Here is a 21,233-nt window from a genome sequence, read left to right on the forward strand (position 1 = left end):
CTGTGATCCTGTGATCCTGTGATCCTGTGATCCTGTGATCCTGTGATCCTGAGCTCCTGAGTGGAAGAGCCTCTGGGACTCAGGCTGCCTCTGGGATCCTGAAATCCTGCTGCTCTTAGTACAGTGGTTCCTCTGCTAATCTGTATGCAATGGTTCCTCTGCTGCTCTGAGTGTAGTGGTTCCTCTAGGGTTGTTCAGGATATGGTGTCTTCAAGGGAGCAGACCAGCTAGGTGTCTGTCCCAGCCAAAAGGACCAAGTGAGGGGCAGAAGGGGAATGGTATTCCGGAGGTGAGGGGTTTGGGTGGGTGATGGGTCCTTAATGCCCCAGGGTCCCAGTTGTAGCTCTGGGACATAGGGTTTTTGGGGAGGGTTCTTGCCTACTGCTTTGAGTGCAGTGGTTCCATTAGGATGGCTCAGGATATGGTGTCTTCATGGGAGCAGACCAACTAGTTGACTGTCCCAGCCAAAAGGCACTTTTCCTCATTCTTTCTGTTCTCTCAAGGTGAGGGTTGATTTATGACGTGAAAAATATCTTCCTTCTCACTGTCATTAGTATACCATCATTTAATTTTTTGAAGTTATCCAAATATATGATTTAAAATATATGTTTAAATGTAGTCACTGGATGACTACTTACAAGATATTTTAACCCTTATAATTTTTATCTCTTGTGTAAACAACAATAGTAACATGCCGTAGTATACTTTAATGAATATTGTGTATGTTTTGCAAATATTTTCCAATCTTTTAATACCAATTGTGTTATTCTCTTAATGATTATTTTAATTTAAATCAAAGAAGATATTTAAAGTTAATTTGATTTACTTATTAAAATCCAGGAAAATTACGCACAATAAAATTGTAAAACTTTCATTATATATTATAATTTGTACATTCTGTTAAAAAATGCTAGCTTCTCTTCTACAATTCAAAGGTAAAATTATTGTGTTCTGATGTCTGAAAGTCACATTTTCCATTATGCTATTGCCTTGGGTTTTACTTCTAACAGGCCAGTAGATCACAGTCACCTCTGGAGTACAATGCATGGTCTTCATGAGGCCTAATAATAGCCACTTTACAATCAGTGTCTCAAACTAAAAAGATTCATTTCCCCAGAATATTTCTTCTGTGAGCTGAGGGAACTGTTTTTGCTTGTTTCCACAGTGATGGCTGGGCTGACAGGTATGACGTGACAGATGGGTATCAGCGAGAAGCTGTCGGTGGAATTACAATCAAGCTCCAGTCTCCTGATGTCAAGTGGTTTGATGATTATTATTTGAAACTCCGGCCAGAAACAAACCTCAGAAACCCTTGGTTTCAAGAATTTTGGCAGCATCGTTTTCAGTGCCGGCTAGAAGGGTTTGCACAGGAGAACACCAAGTACAACAAGACTTGCAATAGTAAGCCGATTTATTGTTTCATTTAAAATGGATAAGGCTAAGTCTCCAATTTGTGTGAATTGTGTCATGGGGATAGAGACTATCATTTGTTAGACTGGGGGACTCTTACATAAACAGAGTGGGTATTTCTACTTAATGGTGAGAAGCAGGTTTTATTCTCACTAACCAACACATATCTAAGCAAGTGTTTACTCTAGTGAGATTTAAAATAATTAAATGACCACTATTTATAGCATTAAAAAAATTGAATGTGTTTCTGTAAGGCACTGTGCTAAAAAGCATCACATGAATTAGCTCCAGAGTGAAACTACTCTTGACTTCTGAAGGCAGAGGCCCTGTTGAATGTATTTCTATCATCTTGAACAGTTAGACATATGTCTCAAAAATGAATGAATAGAAGTCAGAGAGCAGGTCTATTTCCTACTGAAATAAATAAACCAGAAATAGTAAAAGGAAGTTTGATTGTATATAATTATATAATATTTTAGGAGAAATAATTTTTCAAAACCATTATTCAGTCATTAAACAAATATTTACAAAGGCTCAACAATGTGACAAGTTATTGCATTAGTTATAAGGGTACTATGATGTGGAATGTTCATTGTTTTCAAACTTTTAGCATCTTAAAAGTAAGGTAATACTGCTGACAAAAATTCATTTCTGTTTTATCAATACTGTGAATGACATAAGGCTTAGACAAAGGATACAGTTGTGCATACCACATCCTAAAATCCGTCCTTGATTTTAATAACCAGGCATAGCTAATATTGATTATTGATATGTAAGTCAATTTCCCAAAAGCTTTGTTAAAATTGATAGGGAGTGTGTGGAGGATGACTTATCCCACATTATGCAACAAAAACAGGACATAAATTTACAAAGAAACTAAATGTCAGAGTTGTCAGTACTTTTGTTTATTCTGTGAGAACACTAGCTTGTGTCAGCCTTTATCATTGTAACTCCAATTCCCATCCACAGATGGGTTGCTACATTCATGTTTCAAAACAAGGAAAGTAGTGAGTTCATAAAGCAGCCTCTCTTGGGTCATATCCATCCAGTGTTTTGCTATCAGTTCATTCTTTTCAAGAAATGATGGTGATAATAATGATAGTTTGTGCTTCCTTTATCATTATTTGAGGAAATCAAGAGCTTAACTACTTTATTCTGGTTCTTATTCAGATAAGGGGGAGGTAAGGTGCTTTACCTAGTATTTCAGTTCCTATGATGAAACACCAGAACCATAAGCGACTTTAGGAGGAAAGGGTTTATTTAGCATTTTCTTCCATATGGCCGACCTTCATCAAGGGAAGTCAGTGTAGGAAGTCAACACAGAAACCATAAGGCAGGAACTGGCACAAAGACCATGGAGTAATGTTGCTTACTAATTTAGTCATTCTGAGTGTTTATCCACCCCAGAACTACCTGCCCAGGAATGGCATCATCTACAGTGAGCTGAGACTTACCACATCAACCATCAATGAGGAAAATGTGCCATAGGTTTACCCCCAGGCCAATGTAAAGGGGGAGATTCAATTTCTCAACTGAGATTCTCTCTTCAAAAGTAACTGAATTGTGTCAAGCTGACATTAAACTAGGCAGTGTGGAAGGAAAGCTGGAATGTAGAATATTGCATTGGCCAATGCAAACCCAAACCACAGGAGGATGAGCTAGCATTACCTTTGTTTCTCTGTTGTTTAATTTCCTGTTCTTTTTGGCCTAGATCTGCAAAAGCTTGTTTATTTCCTTTGTTTTTAGCTTTCATTGCTATGACAAAAAAATCTATGAGAATAAGCAACATTTCCACTGAAACTTCACAGTTTTCTTTTTTGTTGCTGATTTTATGTTTTTTATATTTCTACCAACTTTTGAAACGGCACATCCCTTTCCATCTGGGATGGAAAACAGTCCTCTCTTTTGTGATTGTGGACAGAAGAATATGACTCTACTTTGTCAGAGTGGCACAGAGGGAGCATCTCTGTATTCTTACCTCTTGAGCCTCCACCTTCTTCCTCCTCCTCCTCCTCCTCCTCCTCCTCTTCTTCTTTTCTCATATGAAATTAAATGTATTTCTTTTTTTCTTCCATAGGATATTTATTTTAGGTTTTAAGACACAAATGACAAAATATTTTATAAAAGTGTTACATTTTAAAAATTCTACCCATTATTAGGAGAATGTCATCTGTAAATTCACCTATTAACATATGATTTTATTTTCCATCCATAATCGATGAAAACTATCTTATTTTAGGTTGGATATGGAGGCAACATGCCCAGAATTAAAATAACTACCTTAAGTTTTAATTACATGACGAACATGTTTATTTATTTCTCATCCACACTGTACTATCTCCTTCCATCTTTCCTTCCAGTCCTTTCCGCTCCCTTTCCCTCCCCTGTTATCTGCTCCTCCTCACTTTCTCTTCACAAACTGAGAGGCCTCCCATAGATATCAACCTTGGCATATCAATTTGCAGTAATTCTAGATGTATCTTCTCCTATAGAAGAATGAAGAGGAAGTAGCAGTGAAGGGTCCCCAAAGCAGGCAACAGAATCAGAGACAGCCCTTGCTCCTGCTGTTAGGAGTCCCTCATGAAGACCAAGCTGCACAACTGTTATATACATGCAGAGGGCCTAGGTCTATCCCGTATTGGTGGTTCAGTCTCTGTAGATCCCCATGAGCCCAGGTTAGTTGATGCTGTAGGTTTTCTTGTGGTTTCCTTGACCTCTCTGCTTTGCCCATTTCTTAGAATTTCTAATCACTGTTGTATCTTTTTCTCACTAAAAACATTATTTCCCAGTCTGAAATGAATGACTTACTTCATTTACCTTTTGCTGGTTTTTATCATATAATAACTTGAAAATCAGCATAGATCGCACTTAGCTCTATCATATCTGAACATAATTTCTAGTCCATCATTTTTCAAAATGCTTTCCTTACATACTTCATTGTTTGCCACTCTGTAGCAGGACATTTGTCTTTATATCATTTACTGCCTCAGCATTTCCTCGTATCAAAATAAACATCTATCCATCTCACAAGCTGATTAGTCATTTGTGATTTTGTTACCTTTGGAGCACGGTGCTCACCTCTTGAATGGTAAATATATGATATAGTTATACCACCACAAAGAGAATCACTCACTGCACAGAGAACAATAGCCTCATCATCATCCACACAAGCAGCTGCAGTCTTCTAAATTCTTTCCTGTTACGTTAAAAAAGATTTTCATCTTTTTATCAGCGTGTAAACATTTTATAGTCATTCTACAGACTCCTATATTTTTAAAAATGTTTTATTTATCTTTATTTTCCAAATTCCTAGACACTTTGTATCTATAGAAAATATTTAATAAAATGGTGAAATAAATATTATTTCATTTCTTTTAGACCCAGGTAGTATTATCTTAATATCAGAACCACCCAATCTAAAGATTAAAACCATGGAGATACACTCTGGGGTACAGGGTGAGTTTATTTATACATTTTTTGGGTTTAAGTCTAAAGGGTTTTACCACTTAGTTGCTTGCATCCAGCAACTGATTTAATAACTCCTCTAATGGACTAACTTGTCTAGCCTCAGTAGGAGAGGATGCACATAATCCTGTAGAGACTTGATTCCCTAGGGAAAGGTGATGCAAGGAGAATGAGGGAGAAACCTCTCAGAGGCAAAGGGGAGGGGTAGGTAGTGAAGAACTCTGGGCTGGGGGACCTGTAGGGGACAATATTTGAGGTGTAAATAAATAAAATGATTAATTAAAAAAATAGCTTCTCTGGTGTCTAGTTTATTTTAGGCATCAGTGTGATTAAGCATCATGTTCATGAAATTAAATTTTCTAGCACATATTCATTCACTGGCTGTGTGGTTAGTAAATTAAAATTGTCTTTAAAGAATTACTGAAGCCACAGGTTTTGGTATTCTTATATAAGTCAATGATACTAAAAATACAAATAGTATTAATCATTAATTATTTTTAGCTTAAAGAACCCCAAGCTTTTGATACAGTTACTTTTCCATACAGTGTGACTTACTACAGTAGCAGCAGCAGCCACATATATTTCCTGTATCTACTACATCATTGATTACATATGCAAAAGTGTGTCCAGGAGCTAGAGATGATTGAAAATCTGTTACAATGAATTTTCAGCTGATGGTTACATTCTTTCTAATGAATGTGTCTTATAAGGGTTACAGATGTTACGTATAAGAGTTAATTAGGTTATGCCAATTATTATTCATTTTTCATAATTGTATGCCATTATTTACAGGGATTTCCCTGAGAACCTAATATACGGAAAAGAAAAGCAGTTCTTTGTCTAAGACCAGAAACAAGCTTGTCAGAACCATTAATGGCTAGGACTCAGAGCATTGGAGGAGCAGTATCTTCTGATCCTGAGAACCCATCTTGTCCTTCCCTATAGGACTGTGGTTATGAGTTCCAAGGCTATTGTGTGTGCCTTGTCTGTAATGTTCTTGCAAAACCCTTTACTCCACTTGTGCAACATTGTTCCGTTTAGCTTCTCTCTGAATTTGTACCATTGTATGATACTTTCCATTGACTCTGTCACATTTCTCTCCTGAAAACAGTACATAAGGTGCTGTACTTTTTAATAAGTTTGCTTAGCATAAGACATATCTTTTTTGCAAGATCACCTGACCCTGCCTGTGCTGTCCTCTCTTTATCTTCTCATCTCCTGGCTATCTCCCACTTAGGGCCCTGCCCTGAAAAATGAGCTCTGGTTACCACTCCAGCTTTTTATTTACTTTTCAAAATATCCATTAGTGTAGCAGCTATTGTTCAGAACACTTGAGCATCTCTCAAACTGAAAGTACATAAAAATACCTAGACTTTTCACAGAAGTGATTATCTGAAAGAAAGAGCTGCTGGAATTTAGGAGCAGAAGTATAAAGGCCAAATGAAATGAACCTAGTCCCACACTTAATATGATAAGAATTTTCTTTCTAAGCTCCCAGACAATATCTTAGAAAAAATAATCTGATAGAATTATTATTCAGAAAACAAGAGTTAAGAAACAGGAGTAATTATTGAATTATCTATCCTGGTGTTGGATACATGTGATTTTCCTTGATACATACCCATCATCAAAAATTATCCCTCCTCCAGGAAAAGAAGTATCTAAGACTACAACTTTAATTCAACATGTTTTTTAAATCAGGTAGAGAGTTCTGAGGGTTGAATCATTTGTTAAATGCAGGGAATATATTATATAAAACAGTAGATTTAGATTCTGAAAGTCTACAAAGAAATTTAACCTATAACATTGATAGAATAGCATACACAAACACACACACACACACACACACACACACACACACACACACGCCTTTCCAAGGACTGGCCCTTCACTCCCTATCCCACCCTTTGCCTCTGAGAGGTTTCTCCCTCAACCCCTTGCATCCCCCTTCCCTAGGGAATCAAGTCTCTACAAGATTATGTGCATCCTCTCCCACTAAGGCCAGACAGGTTAGTCCATTAGAGGAGTTATTAAATCAGTTGCTGGATGCAAGCAACAACGTGGTAAAACCCTTTAGAATTAAACCCCAAAAATTTATAAAGAAACTCAAATATAGGTAATACTGTAAAGAACATTGTAACAGATGACACTGATTGTGCTAGTTGTCATAAATATATTTATCCAGAAGCATTCATGAGTATGTGAGATTGTCCCGTCCACAGCCTCCATGATCGGCCTACTGTTTTACTATCTTAGTAATTGCCAGTGCCACAACCTTTAAAAATTGTACAGAACTAGTTCTCAAGACAGATGGTTACTAAATAAAGGAGCTGTTGTCCCCTACAGCTGTGACATGGTACTAAAATAACAGGACAACCTTCTATAAAAGACAGGGTCACTGAGAAGATCATGGTAAAAAGCTTGTTTTTTTTTTAAACAAAAAGATAATTTGCATTAATGAATTATAATTAAGTTTTGCAACATCAGGAAAATCAGAGGTAGAATCCAAAGATATGCATGATCTAGTATTTGACATCAAAGTATCTAAATTCAATTTAAGAACTAAAGATACAAAGAGCTAAAATATTAAAACAAAAAATTTCATATGTCTTTAAAAGTACAATATGGAGTGCCTGTCATTCACCATTCCTAGTTCTCAAAGCTGCAAAGCACTAAACAAAATACATACATACAGCTACAATAACAGAAAATCTATACTTGTTCAGGAAAAAGAGAGTAAGACAAAACTAATGAGAAAATTATATATGATATTAGATTATCATAGGAGAAACATAAATCCAGAAATGAAATTTATAATGTTTAAAGAATGCAGTTTTAGTAGAGTAGTCAACTGTGATTTTACTGAGTGATTGGTTTTACATGAAGTCCAGAAGATGAGTGAATGGTGCTGGTGTCCACAAGGACAAGAATCCAGAAGTAAGAGATCACAGAAATGCAGTCTAAATCACTGGCCCGGCTTTAGAGGAAAGTTGGAGAGCAGTTTAAGAAATAGAATAAGATGTGTGTAAACAGTAGAAAGTGGTACCAATGAAATAGCAGAAGTTAGTTCTCACAGAGCCCTGTGGGCATTGTATATTGGATCTGACTTTTACTCTAGAGAAATAAGAAGCCAGGATTAATTAACCTAAAAAAGGACTATAGCAGGCACCCCTTGTCTTTTTGTTTTAGAGTTGTTGTTGACAGTGTTCCATTTTGAGATATTTTTAATTACATTTATTTTTCCACAGATTCAGTCAGGTGATGAAGAATTTATTGCAGTGTGTATCTTGTATGGCAAGAGTCACGGACATTTCTTTTATAAAACATAATTGTACATTTATGTATCTAAGAATAATGGAAAGAATTGTGGGTGTGAAATGGATCAGGGAAGATCAGAGATATAGGGTAATAGCATGAGAGAATAAAATCTGTAGGTTGGCTAGAAGAGTCTACTATGAGAAAATAATCATAAATTCTTGTCATTTTTCACAGCTATGAAGAGATTACATTGATTGAAGGAAGGTGAAAGAACAAATAAACAGAGGCAAAGTGGAATCCTTATGGATGTTTGATGCATAGATGAAATGTATTAGTTGAGAATCAGTACAAAGTAGTTGGATATCTGTAAGCACATCTCCCCTTGGAATGGTATTAAAGATCTGGTCATAATTTGAAGAAAATTTATCTTTCAATAATTTTTCTTTTGCCATTAAAACTAATAGAAGTGTCATTTTGGTGACATTCCCTACAGAAGTATGGATACAGAAGTATCCCTACAGAAGACAACCTCTTAAATTCAGATATCAAATGCCTTCATGTATTTGAGCAATGGTGAGGCCAAGATAGAATAAATGCTCTATAAAGTCAATTATTTTTCGTGACTCGATAGGAAAGCACCATTTTCAAAGCTATCTTGCAGTACATAACTAGTATTGGACAACAAAATATGTTGTGAAATGATCTGTGCCATTTATAGACATGATATGATACTTAAAAACTCACAAGAGATTCTAGACTCACACTCGCGCCTACATCCATATGACTGAAAATAAGCATTCAGGAAAGCCAAAGTGTGGCTCCTTTAGTCACTTGGAAAAATCAGGAGAGCAACACAGTAAGATTCAAGTTTTTATGTGACCTAGTGATACCTTTGTATTGTGTTAAGATACTAGACATTTGAGGGTTGTCGTAGCAACTACTAATGATCAAGACTTGTTACCTTCCTGTTTTTTCCCAGTAGATAACAATTACCAGGCTTTTGCCAAGATGTGTAAATGCCAGTCAACAAACAAAGTGACTACTAGAATTATAGGATCCATCTGTTACCATGGCAACTCTTCAGTGACTCACAATTTACTGCCTTTTGGAATATATCCATGATATTTAAGCTGTTGCTTCCAAAATATTGTACAGATTAGTCAGAAACGTCATGATTATCAGAACAGATTAAAACAGTCTCTGAATGGAACATGATTTATTTTCATTTAATGAATTATTGAAATTAATCCAAGGTATTTATTAAATTTAAATTTAATAAAGAAAAATATTAACTGTTTTTTATCAAATTACTCCTTTTTCAACACTCCATTAAGCAAGATCTTGTGCTAGTTTTACAAATAATGGGAAAAAATTATAGTGAGGTTGGTCTCTTCCTTTCAATATTTTTATTTCATCTGCAAATATTTTAAGTACAAATTTTATAAGAAATAAAGAGTGATTGAATTATTGGGGCTGGTGATGTGATTCAATCAGTAAAATCTTTACCAAATGAGCACGATGACCTGAGTTTGATCTGTAGCACCCAATCAGAGTAAGGCTTAGAGATAAGCAATTTAAAATCCCATTGCAGGAGCTGAGGGGGTTCTGTAACTTGCTAGCCAGACAATCTAACATAATTGACAACCTTTGAATTAGTAGAGAGATCCTATAACAGAATATGTTCTAATCTGTAAACTCTTCTTTCAATTTATAGAGTTGTTGGCAGTAGTAGCTAAGGAATATGCACCTGAATGTTTAATTTGAAAACACATGGTTAGAGGAACCGTGTGCTTCACACCCACTCTATTTTTCTGATATCTCTTGGTGCTCTCTACCACAGCCTCTGAATTCCAATTGGCTTTTCTGTATTTATCTGGGCTTTGGCATTGGAGAGTTATTATTGCCATGTTTTCCCTAATCTAAAAGTCATATCTTCTTCTCCAAGAAGGTATTTTGTTTTGTGATTATTGTTTTTAATAAGACCACTCTAACATTCTTGCAGATTATAGCTTCCAAAGAGTAAATTGCTTGACACCATGAACACAATGTAACTTAATGCAGACAAATGCTAGCACTTAATAATCTTAATAGTAATCTAAAACAATGATTGTAGCAGAAGAAACCCACTAGCCCACTAGATACTCTTTTATAAGGATACTTTGGCTAGATTTAAAGAGGGTATGTGGTACACCCTTGATAGATTGCAGAGACACTGGATATTCAGACAGTGAGACACATAATGGGCATGTTTTTTATTCCCACACATTTCTCTTTAGAAAAGAGTAAAAATAGGGCACAATTTTATCTGAGATCAAGTTTAACTGTTTTGTTCTTCCTGTCTATTTTCAGAAAAATCAAGATAATACACTTGCTTGCACATTAAAAAGTGTGCCTCGCTGGATCTTGGGCATTTCAGTCATTTAGTCTTCTCCTGTAAGAGCTTACATATATTATTGGCATACTACTTTAATCTTTCAAGAGGAGAATGAGTTCCTTTGATTTTGAATTTAAGTGTATTTTATTCCACTGTTATATTTTGAGTAATGAAATAATTTGTGATATGTTTATTTTTAATAAAAATTTGATATAAATTAGTGAATATAGAGAACTTCATACATAGAAGTAGCTGTTTAAATTTAGATTGCCCAGCAGCAATATCTTCTTAGTGTTACTGGACTAAATGAGAAGATGGATAAATCCTGGAGTACTAACTGAATAGATATGCTTGGCCACTGTATTGTATTTCTATTGCTATAATAATATAATGACCAAAAGCAACATATAGAAGGAAGAGTTTATTTGAGCATGGTTCCAGAGGGACAAACGTCCATAGTAACAGAGAATTGTGGAAGCTGGAGACAGTTACTGTGATATGAAAAGCCAAGAGGTCACAGACAGAACTACTAGGGAGGAGAAAAAAAAACCTTAGAATGTTTCAAGTCTTAGGCTCTTAGATCCTTCATCTAATGACATACTTCCTCCAAAAAGGTCACCCCCCCCAAGCTTACCCAAACATGTGATCAATTGCCCAATACCATGTGGAGTATCCCATTCAAACCACTATATTCCCTATCCCTGAAAGAGGATAAAGGAGCAGTGATTGAGGCAGGGAAGAAGCTTTGTTCACAGTGGAACTATGCTTCAAAGATTTAATGACCTAAGATCTCAGTGTTATGTAGTAAATAAAAGGAAAAGCAAGACTGGTCCCAGCATCTTGACCTGCTCATGATACTATTAATTATTATATTATGCAATTATTTTTGAAATGGGCCATTTAGGGTTTTGTTGGTACCAAAAATCTCTATAGCTGAATGTTTGTATGTGTCCTTTGCCTTAAGATATTCATCCATCCATCCTAGCCAACTGTAGATGAGAAAGACTCAAGACAATATATAAATAATAAATATGAAGAAACAAGACGAAGTTAAAAACAAAGCAAAGTCAACTAGCTCAAGAACTGGACAGTCCTTCTAGTGCTATCAGAACCCAGTTCTTTTTCCAGAACAAAGTAAATTGCATAAGCATGGCATGGAGGGGATTATTTTAAATGAAGGGATAGTTTAAATCACAAAACCCTAGCTGTGATTGGGATTATGTTTTTATACTACAAGCTCTAACTAACCCTCTCAGAAGCACATGACATTTTTTCTAGTCAGGCTTTCTCCAATGCCTGACATTGTCAGGTCTTTATTCCAGTTCCTAATATCAGTAGAAAAGCAGATACAGACAAAGACTGGCTTTTGTTCTCTTGGGCAAGAGACAATTAAATTAGTTTAGCAGACCAGAAAAAAAATCATCTGTAGGTATAATACAACTGAATTCCAGACTCAAACAGTCACAGGTAATTGGAAGGTATTATCCTATGCCAAATGAGCCTCCATGATGTAAGGCATTTGCTTCCAGGAATCAGAAAAGCTATGCTAGTGAACTGAATTTGACATTTGTGTTTTCAGTTTCAAAAAATGTGTATCAGGAAATATTTTCCTTTAGGATTTTAGCTTTTATTTTTAAGCTTGTGACTATTGTTTATTAAAAGAAAAAATTTTACATGTTAAAGTCACCCAAATGCTTTAGACAAGGTCTCTATACATGAAGCTTATCTTGATCATGGGATGTATTACTCTTACCATCAGTTCATGACAGTACACATCCAACACCACCATTCAAACTCACGAATCTGTTTCATATTAATATGTTAAAAGTTTATATGTGGTTTTCATTATGTAAACATGATTCACTGATGCACTCACAGAAATTTTCCAGCCTCTCCATCAGCTGATGCTGAGTGACCCAAACCTCCACCTAAAGAACATTGCTGTTTTCTTCAGCTGTTAATATTGTTTGTTGTTGTTTTCTTTTCTTTTCTTTTTTTCTGGCATGGCCAGCCCTCACCAAAAGTCTATGTGGCTTTTATGACTCTAATAAAAAATAATTCCATCAGTTATGGTATCAGTGGTCTCCCAGAAGTTGATGAGTGAAAATAGTCAAGGCCAAATTATTTATCATACAGACTTCACTTAAACAATATTGAGTTTGTTTCTTCTATGGGAATTTACTTTTATAAAAGTTAAATTTCATTCCTTTATTGGACTGTGGCCATGAACATAATCCTCAAATAATAGCAAATAGGTCCAAGGTCCTAATTATTAGAAGAAACAATAATCATTATATTAAAACTCATAAAATCAGTAAATAATTATCAATCTGATGACAGGTTTCTTTTCAAATAACAATTTGACTCATATCATTATTATTTTATTGCAATCACAATGAGCTATTAATAACTATACTCTGTTAAGTAAATGAAATTAAATATGTGTTTTAAATTACTACTTGGACAAACATTGAATCCACTAAGAGTGTCCTAGCAGGTTGAGGACCAAAAGTAGAAGCCTGTACTGGTTTTTCAGGTTTCCATGAAAACAGAGGACTCAACTCTTAGAAATTTAGACACAGCCCTTCTGAGTCCTCTTTACAATACTGCCCTGTCTTTCTGTTATTTAACTTTCCCTAGCTTTCTGAAAAGGTGCTCCAGTATATTCAACACATATTCAATTTTCAAGAAGTCAGGGACTGCAGAACACAGAAGAATGACTCTGCTTCAACTTTCTGAATGATTGGATTGGAAAGCCTCACATAATCTAAAGTGAAGAGATCATCACAACTAGCAATGAGATTGATACATTGTGAAGCCTATTACTAAAGATTGCTCTGTCTTAATAATTTCCAGAACTTAAATGGTCTTGTTACCACTATCATTATTATGATTAATATTTTAAAGCAATTGATTGCTATGTTCTACACCATCATATTTTTTATTCCAATCAACCTTATGAGATAGTTACCATGCATATGCCTTTACTGGTAGAAGAAAAAAAAAAGAAACAACACAGTGTCAGTTACTTCTTTGAGACTGTGTAACTCATAAATGGTCGAACAACCTCAAGTCTTAGGTTACACAATTCCAAATAGACTCTTGTGTATACATAGACAATCGCTCTCTCTGTCACTATAAGATATTTTATTGATTCCATAACATATTACATGGATAACAATTTTCTGGGAATCCTATTCTTTAAAACTATTTTTATATATAGGTGATACTTAATATATACTTGTTAAATGAGTAAATGAATGTATACCCAATATCTGATTAAAAAGTAAGATGTCAGCAGCTGGAGTCTTCCTCTCCATATTAGCACATGTGGAGCTGATGAGTTATATAACAAAGGGCATTTACATCCAGCTCATAAGTAAAAAAATACATACTCACAAATACATGTTGACAAGGTGAACTATAGGCTTAATTATCTTCATAACTTCTTTCAAAATATATTTTATAAACTGTTCTCTTGTGATGTGATACATTGTTAAAATTTTTATTAATGATTATATTCTCCAAATCATAGCTTTCCCATTTTGACTTTTTGGAAATAGATTAATCATTGTAAAGAACAGTACTTAAATCCCCTGGAAAAGGACTTCTTTCTTCCAGCTCCTCTGTCGTCTTGGCACTCACTTGGAACCTAACTAGGTTGTGCCCTACCCTCACCCCACCCACTTCCTGGTATGGACACTCTGAGAGAAAGTGTGGAATGGGACCCCAGCGGTTTAGGACTCCCAGAGGCTCACAGTCCTCCAGGCACCTCAGCCCCAATAGTGAGGCAGGATGCAGCCAGACAGCAGAGAATAAAAAGAGAAAAGAAGTTGTGTGACTTCCTGGTGAGATATGAAAGAACTTCTACTTCTTATAGATAAGGTACCAATAAGAGACCAAGGAAAAATAACCCAACCATGCCTAACAATGAAAAACAATGAGTTTCACTTCCAGGTGTATGAAGGAATCAAAGGTAACTACATCATTAAAAAGCCCATTACAGCAAGGATATGTATCCACAATGATTCCTGTGAAACTTGCTGGTAGTTCTGTGAGAGTCTCCTCTTCCTGAATAATCATGTACTGTTTGCATTCCCTCAGACATGACTCTAGTACACTCCTGAGATTCCTTGAGAACAAGTTCCACTAGTTTACTCAATCCTTAGGGTTTTCCTTCACCCTCCTACTCTGAATAGCTACAAATCAGTATGATTTCTTCAGATCTTATGTGTTTTCTACACTTCTTCCAAAATATTTCCTGAGGCTTGCAGGAATACAAGTATTTTCTTTCAGTTACGGCTGGGCATTAGTCATTATACCACAGTAAGAGTCACTTTTCCTCAGGAGTTTGCATTGTCCTGAAACTCAATGGTTAACTGCTGCTCGCTACAAAAATAAATTCCCTTATACAACTAAGGTTGAGTGAAGCAGTAATCTTTAGGTATAAGCATATATTTATAAAGTAATTCGACAGGTTCACCACATCTACTTAGTAAGCAACAGCTGAAAATTTCTCTGTAGGACCTATATCTACTCAGCCAGAGGTTTTTTATCTTGGCACATAATATCACACATAGATTACCTTTTGTAGAACAGGATTTGAAAACACAAGTGGAAATTAGTTGCTTGCACCCATATCAACTGTCCCACTATTAATTGACACATCTTGTCTGGAATGTTGACTCAAAGTCAACTACAAGGTCAAGACTGAACTGGACAATTCTTCCTTAGCAGTTAAGCTCAATTGCAACCTGGTTTCTCAATGACATACAAACTATACAGTGTCTTCAGAAACAAGGACTTAGCATCTACTGACGGTATGCAAACAACAACAAATGAAATAGCTTTATAATTTTTTGAGAATATTGTATAATGATTACAATACTCAGTCTAGTCAAACCCTCCCATGTACCCTGCCTTTATCTTTCAAATACACAGCCTTCCTTTTCCCAATTGTTGATATGTGTATAAAAATAGAGAAACCAAAAGTTGACCTAAACCTGATGGGCACACAAAAATATATCTTTTATGGTTTTGAGAAGCTTGGAAGCCTCTTTAGTCAACAAATCATGCAGAAGTAACCATTCATCACACAGATACATAATTATTTATAGCTTCTGAAAGAGCCTGGTTTCCACTCATATTTGACACCTTCATTCAAATTTTTTTCTTTTACTTTTTGAAATTCAAATATAATTACAATATTTTTCCTTCCATTTCCTCCCTCTAACACCTTTCGTGCTCCACCTTTATTGGTCCTCCTGGAACCCCGTGTCCCTCTCTGTGTAAGTGTTTCTGTTTCTCTATTCTAGATATTTTTTTCCAAATCTGTATACCAGTTTTCCAAATCTAAAACTCAAAGGTTAGAATTATATTATTCTATAAATGTAATGAAATCTTTTAATGAATATGGGCAGGATCTGTAAAAGTCAACTGACATCTAATATAAACAACGAAAGATTCCAAGATCCAGGAGCTAAAGGTATACTAAAAACACAACCTTATCAAAACCCAACACAAATATCTTCATTTCCTTCATTTGTATCATCAAAGTATAACAGCTTGAATAGGAGACCCTGACTTACTGGCTCTATAATGCATTGTCATTCTCCACCAGTCCTTGTTTCCTATCAATTGTGTACTACTTCAGAGCTATTGTGTCTCTCCCTATCCCATGAACATTGTATGGACATTTTGTTCTATGCAGGTTTGCCTGGGTCTCAAAGACAAAGTATAATTTTTCTCTGTCTCTCGTTCCAGTAAAGTCTACTTCTCAGTTCTTACAACATCAGTTGATCAGTATGGCCATTGCCTGTCCATACACAAAACCTGGCACCTTAAAGTTTGCTGGGATATAACAATAACACCCCTACTATACCTAATTATGCAAGAAAACTTTGCTTTGCATTGCTTACTTTGGCTAGATGATTGACTACCCCAGAATGAGTTTAACCTTTTTTTTAACCTATGTCATTGCTTTCCATTCCTTTCACCTTGCTTGTAGACTTTCTCAGACTTAACACTTTCTAAAGCCTTTCCAACTATTCTAGATGTTCATTAAAAGAGCATTTGCCTTTCTGTCACAATATTTATTTTCCACTAGCAATGCCAGATAGGCTCAACTCTTTCTATGTACACGAATAAGTGTACATAGAAAGTACATAAGTGTACTGAACATACCTCATTGACTGCTTTTTGTTCTCTCCATCACCTTCTGAGTATGTAATCACTTTATGATCCTCATCTATATAATGGTCTAAATAATTCAGAACATGTATTTTTTTTCCTAATTCAGACAGATCAGGTACAAGTTATTTTCTAATTATCACAGTTCAATTTCTGGAATCATTAAGACCACAATCTGAATAATTGGTCATGTGATTTCCTTCCTCTGTATTAGTAAGAGTGGAAAACTTCAATACCCCACTCTCACCAATTGACAGGCCATCAAAACAGAAACTAAACAGAGAAATAATGAAATTGAGAGATGTTATAAATCAAATGGACCTAACAGATATCTACAGAACATTTCACCCAAACACAAAAGATTATACCTTATTCTTAGCACCTTACAAAACCTTTTCCAATAGACCATATACTAGGTCACAAAGCAAACCTCAATAGACACAAGAAAATTGAAATAACCCTTTGTATCTTATCAGTCCACCATGGATCAAAGCTGGACTTCAACAACAACAGAAACAACAGAAAACCTACATACTCATAAAAACTGAACAGCTCTCTACTCAATAATTACTGGGTCAAGGAAGAAATAAAGAAATTAAACACTTTCTAGAATTCAATGAAAATGAAGACACAACATACACAAACTTATAGAACACATTAAAAGCAGTGCTAAGAGTAAATTTCATAGCACTAAGTTCCTCCTTAAAGAAATGCTACTGTTCTCATACTAACAGTTGAAAAGTATATTTAAAAGCTCTAGAAATAAAAAGAAGTAAACACACCCAAGAGGAGTTGACAGCAGGAAACAATCAAACCCAGGGCTGAAATAAAAAAACTAGAAACAAAGAGAAGAATACAAAGAATCAACAAAACCAAGAGCTAGTTCTTTGAGAAAATCAACAAGATAGACAAACCCTTAGCCAAACTAACTAAAAGGCAGAGAGACAGGACCCAAATTAACAAAATCAGAAATGAATAGGGAGGAGGCTGGAGAGATGTCTCAGAAGTTAAGAGCACTGACTGCTCTTCCAGAAGTCCTGAGTTCAATTCCCAGCAACCTCATGGTGGTTCACAACCATCTATAATGAGATCTGGTGCCCTCTTCTGGCAGGCAGACATACATTCAGGCAGATACTGTATACATAATAAATAAATAAATCTTTTTTAAAAACAAAGAAAGAAATGAATAGGAAGATAACAATGGACACGAAGGCAATTCAGAGAATCCTCTTCACTTTAACCTGGTTCTCTCCTGCCTCAGGGCATGATTCTATCCAAGGGATTCAGACTTTTGAATCCCAGGAAAGGCATTTCAACAAATATCTAATTTATGCCCTCTTCCCTTTCAATTCTGCCAGATGTAAGAAATGACAGGCCCACAGCTCCACCTCATTCTCTTTGTCATTTCTCCTGCCAAAATCAGAGATTAGTATAGAGGCAGGCATCAGCATGTCAATCTCCATTGGAATTCCTCTGTTACACAGAGTTCTTTCTGGGCAGACAGTTGGACCTCAGCTATATGTTTTATTACCCACAGCAAACTGCACACAATCATTGCCATAACCCACTTATGATCCCATCCTATATGTGCTATTTTAGTTATTTGAGATACATCCTCATACTAACATAAGTGATCTAAGTCATTAAGAATAATATGACCAACCTCAAGGTTCCCCCTAAAAGGATTCTCCACTCTAAGATGGCTTATTGATTCTGTGTGTTCTCTGCCCAACTAGAAGGTAACCCCTACAAAAGATACCCACCAAAGAATGTAATCTTCCACAGAAATTTCCTACTACTTAAATTAAGCCAAGAAAGGATGCTGTGTGTTTTATCACTTTTATGAACTTCATGTACGATTTATTAGCTTCCTGAGCTCTTATAGTTCTTTTTGCTCTACACATAGAGAAATGTTTCCATTTGAAGGAAGTAGCTAAACAGGAGCAACGTTTAAGACAGAGAGTAAAAGCATTTAAAGAGACTAGTCCGACTACCACATAAGGACATATTCCCACCCTAATCTCCAACAATAATTAGGTGCCAAAAGTAGAAATTCTTTTCTTGGCAGTAATAGATGTGCATTGATTGTTTCATGAAAGATAAGTGTTGGGCACACAGTTCATTGTAGAACAGGCATGCTTGATCTTCCAATCTATGTATTATAAACTACTGATATTAAAATTATAAAATAGTTTATAGATTCATTTTAGTATCTTAGACTCTCTTCATCCTCAAATATTGCTGTTGTCATGTGGTATATGTGCAAGCAAAAGTCAAGCCACAACAAATAACTAACAAATGAAGTGTCATAATTTGAATCCAAATTTATAAAACATTTTTGTGATATGATATCTGCTATAAATATGAAACAATTGTTTGAAGTAATGCCCATTATTAGTAATCAATTTTGGATTTTGCAGAATTATGAAGGAACAATGAGTCCTTCGTTACTATACCTCTTCTCCACATCATTAAGGAAACTGGAGGACATTTAGTTTAGTGGTTTCATATTATTAAATCATGTAAACCAAAAGGATTCAGGAAATGTTACTTTGTTTGGAGCAGTGATTACATTCACTTGTTAATCTAGGACTTAGTATCGAAGATAATCTCTTAGACCCTTCCATGTTTCTTCAATACAGTCAAAGCCTATCTGAAGTGTTTTAACTCTATATAGTGGCAATGCTTTACAATCTGAAAAGTTTTCTATTAGAAAAGTTGCTCAACATACATGAATCCTAGTTCTTTATATAAAAATCTTAATAACTGATAATAGCTAATTTATAATCATAGTAATTAGTTTCTTAACAAAATTACCCTTTCCTATTTGTCAATTATGTTACACATTCTCTCTCATTTGTTCTTCAGATGCTCACAGAAATTTATCAGGAATATCATTTCCGTTCTCATGTATAGAAAAATGGTATTATTTTTGCTTCTTATTTTTATTTACATTCCAAATGTTGCACCCTTTCTTGCTCCCCCCTCCACGAGTTCTTCATCCTCTCCCTCCTCCCGCTTGCTTCTGAGAGTGTGCCCATGCACCCACTCCCACCTTACACCACCAATATCACCCTTCCCTATGGCATTAAGTTTCTAAAGGATTAAGCGCATCCATTCTCACTGAGGACAGACAAGGAAGTCTTCTGATGCATATGTAGCAGGTGCCATGGACATGTATGCTCTTTGTTTGGTGGCTTAGTCCCTGGAATCTCTGGGGGTTGCAGGTTAGTTGACATTGTTGTTCTTCCCATGGGGTTGCCATCCCCTTCACTTCCTTCACTCCTTCTCATAACTCTTCCATAGTGGTCTCCCAACTTCAGTCCAATGGTTGGCTTTAAGTATCTGCATCAGTATCAGTCAGCTGCTGGTAGAGTCTTTTGCAGTACAGCCATGCTAAGCCCCTACCTGCAAACACAGCATGGCATCAATAATAGTGTTGGGGTTTGGTGCTTGCACATGGAATGGATTCCAGGTTAGCGCAATCTCTGGATGGCCTTTCCTTCTGTTTCTGCTCCATTTTTGACCCCGTATTTCCTCTAGACAGGAACAATTCTGGGTCAAAAATTTTGAAGACTGAGAAGTGTCCCCTTTCCCCACCTGGGGGCCAAGTATATCTACTGGACTTGGTCTCTTAGGTTCCATCTCCCTATTGTTGGGAATTTAGGCTAAAATTATCTCTATTGCATCTTTGGAGCCTCTCACATCCCTCATCTCTGGGACTTTCTAGAGGTTCTCCTGCTCCCTCCAACCACCACAGCTACATATTTCCATTCATTCTCTTGTTCCTCTGGGCTTTTCTCCTATCTCTCACCCTTCCATGCCTGTTCCTGCCCTCATTTTTTCCTCCCCTCCATTCTCCCATTCAGATCCCTTCCTCCCTCTGCTTCCAGTTATTATTTCCTCCCCTTCTAAGTGGGATTGAAGTACCCACACTTGGACTTTCCTTCTTCTTAAGTAAGCTTTGTATGTTCTGTGGTTGTATCATGGGTATTCTGACATTTTTGGCTAATATCCACTTATCAGTGAGTATATACCATGTATGTCCTTTGGGGTCTGGGTTACTTCTCTCAGGATAAATTATATCTATTGAATTTTTATTGAGAATTCAGAGAATAGAGGTGTATATAGGAAAGAACAGCCTGCAGAATCATCTTGAACTTGATTTTAAAATTCTAACTCACTGTGTATTGGTCTTATGTCATAGGCATTACATCCTACCCATGAGCCTAATGTTTCTCATCTAAACAAGGGCAAAATATTAAGCTCAGCATGCACATAGCAAACTCACAATTCTAAGAGAATGCAGACGATGGATGCAGTGCACCTGGCAATGGGTACCATGGGAGATTGTCTCCTCATTTTTGTTTGCTCTCATAACTGCCTATGAAACATTCTGTGATATAATGGCTTCATTGAAATCATCATTACTATGGCCAAAAGTGGCAATGTCATGATTTAAAATAGATCATAAAATAAATAATCCAGCACATATATATATATATATATATATATATATATATATATATATATATAT

The 21,233-nt window shown here is 35.9% G+C and overlaps 1 protein-coding gene across 1 annotated transcript in view; it reads left to right on the forward strand.

Moving 5' to 3' along the window:
* Positions 1-21,233, forward strand: part of Grm5 (glutamate metabotropic receptor 5) — a 492,924-nt gene that overhangs the window by 372,018 nt on the left and 99,673 nt on the right. The window contains exon 4 of the mRNA XM_028774696.1: positions 1,166-1,401. Coding sequence (XP_028630529.1) covers positions 1,166-1,401 — 236 coding nt within the window. The remainder of the gene's footprint in view (positions 1-1,165; positions 1,402-21,233) is intronic.

Source organism: Grammomys surdaster, unplaced genomic scaffold (assembly GCF_004785775.1).
Source record: "Grammomys surdaster isolate TR1022 unplaced genomic scaffold, NIH_TR_1.0 242, whole genome shotgun sequence".
NCBI lineage: Eukaryota > Metazoa > Chordata > Mammalia > Rodentia > Muridae > Grammomys > Grammomys surdaster.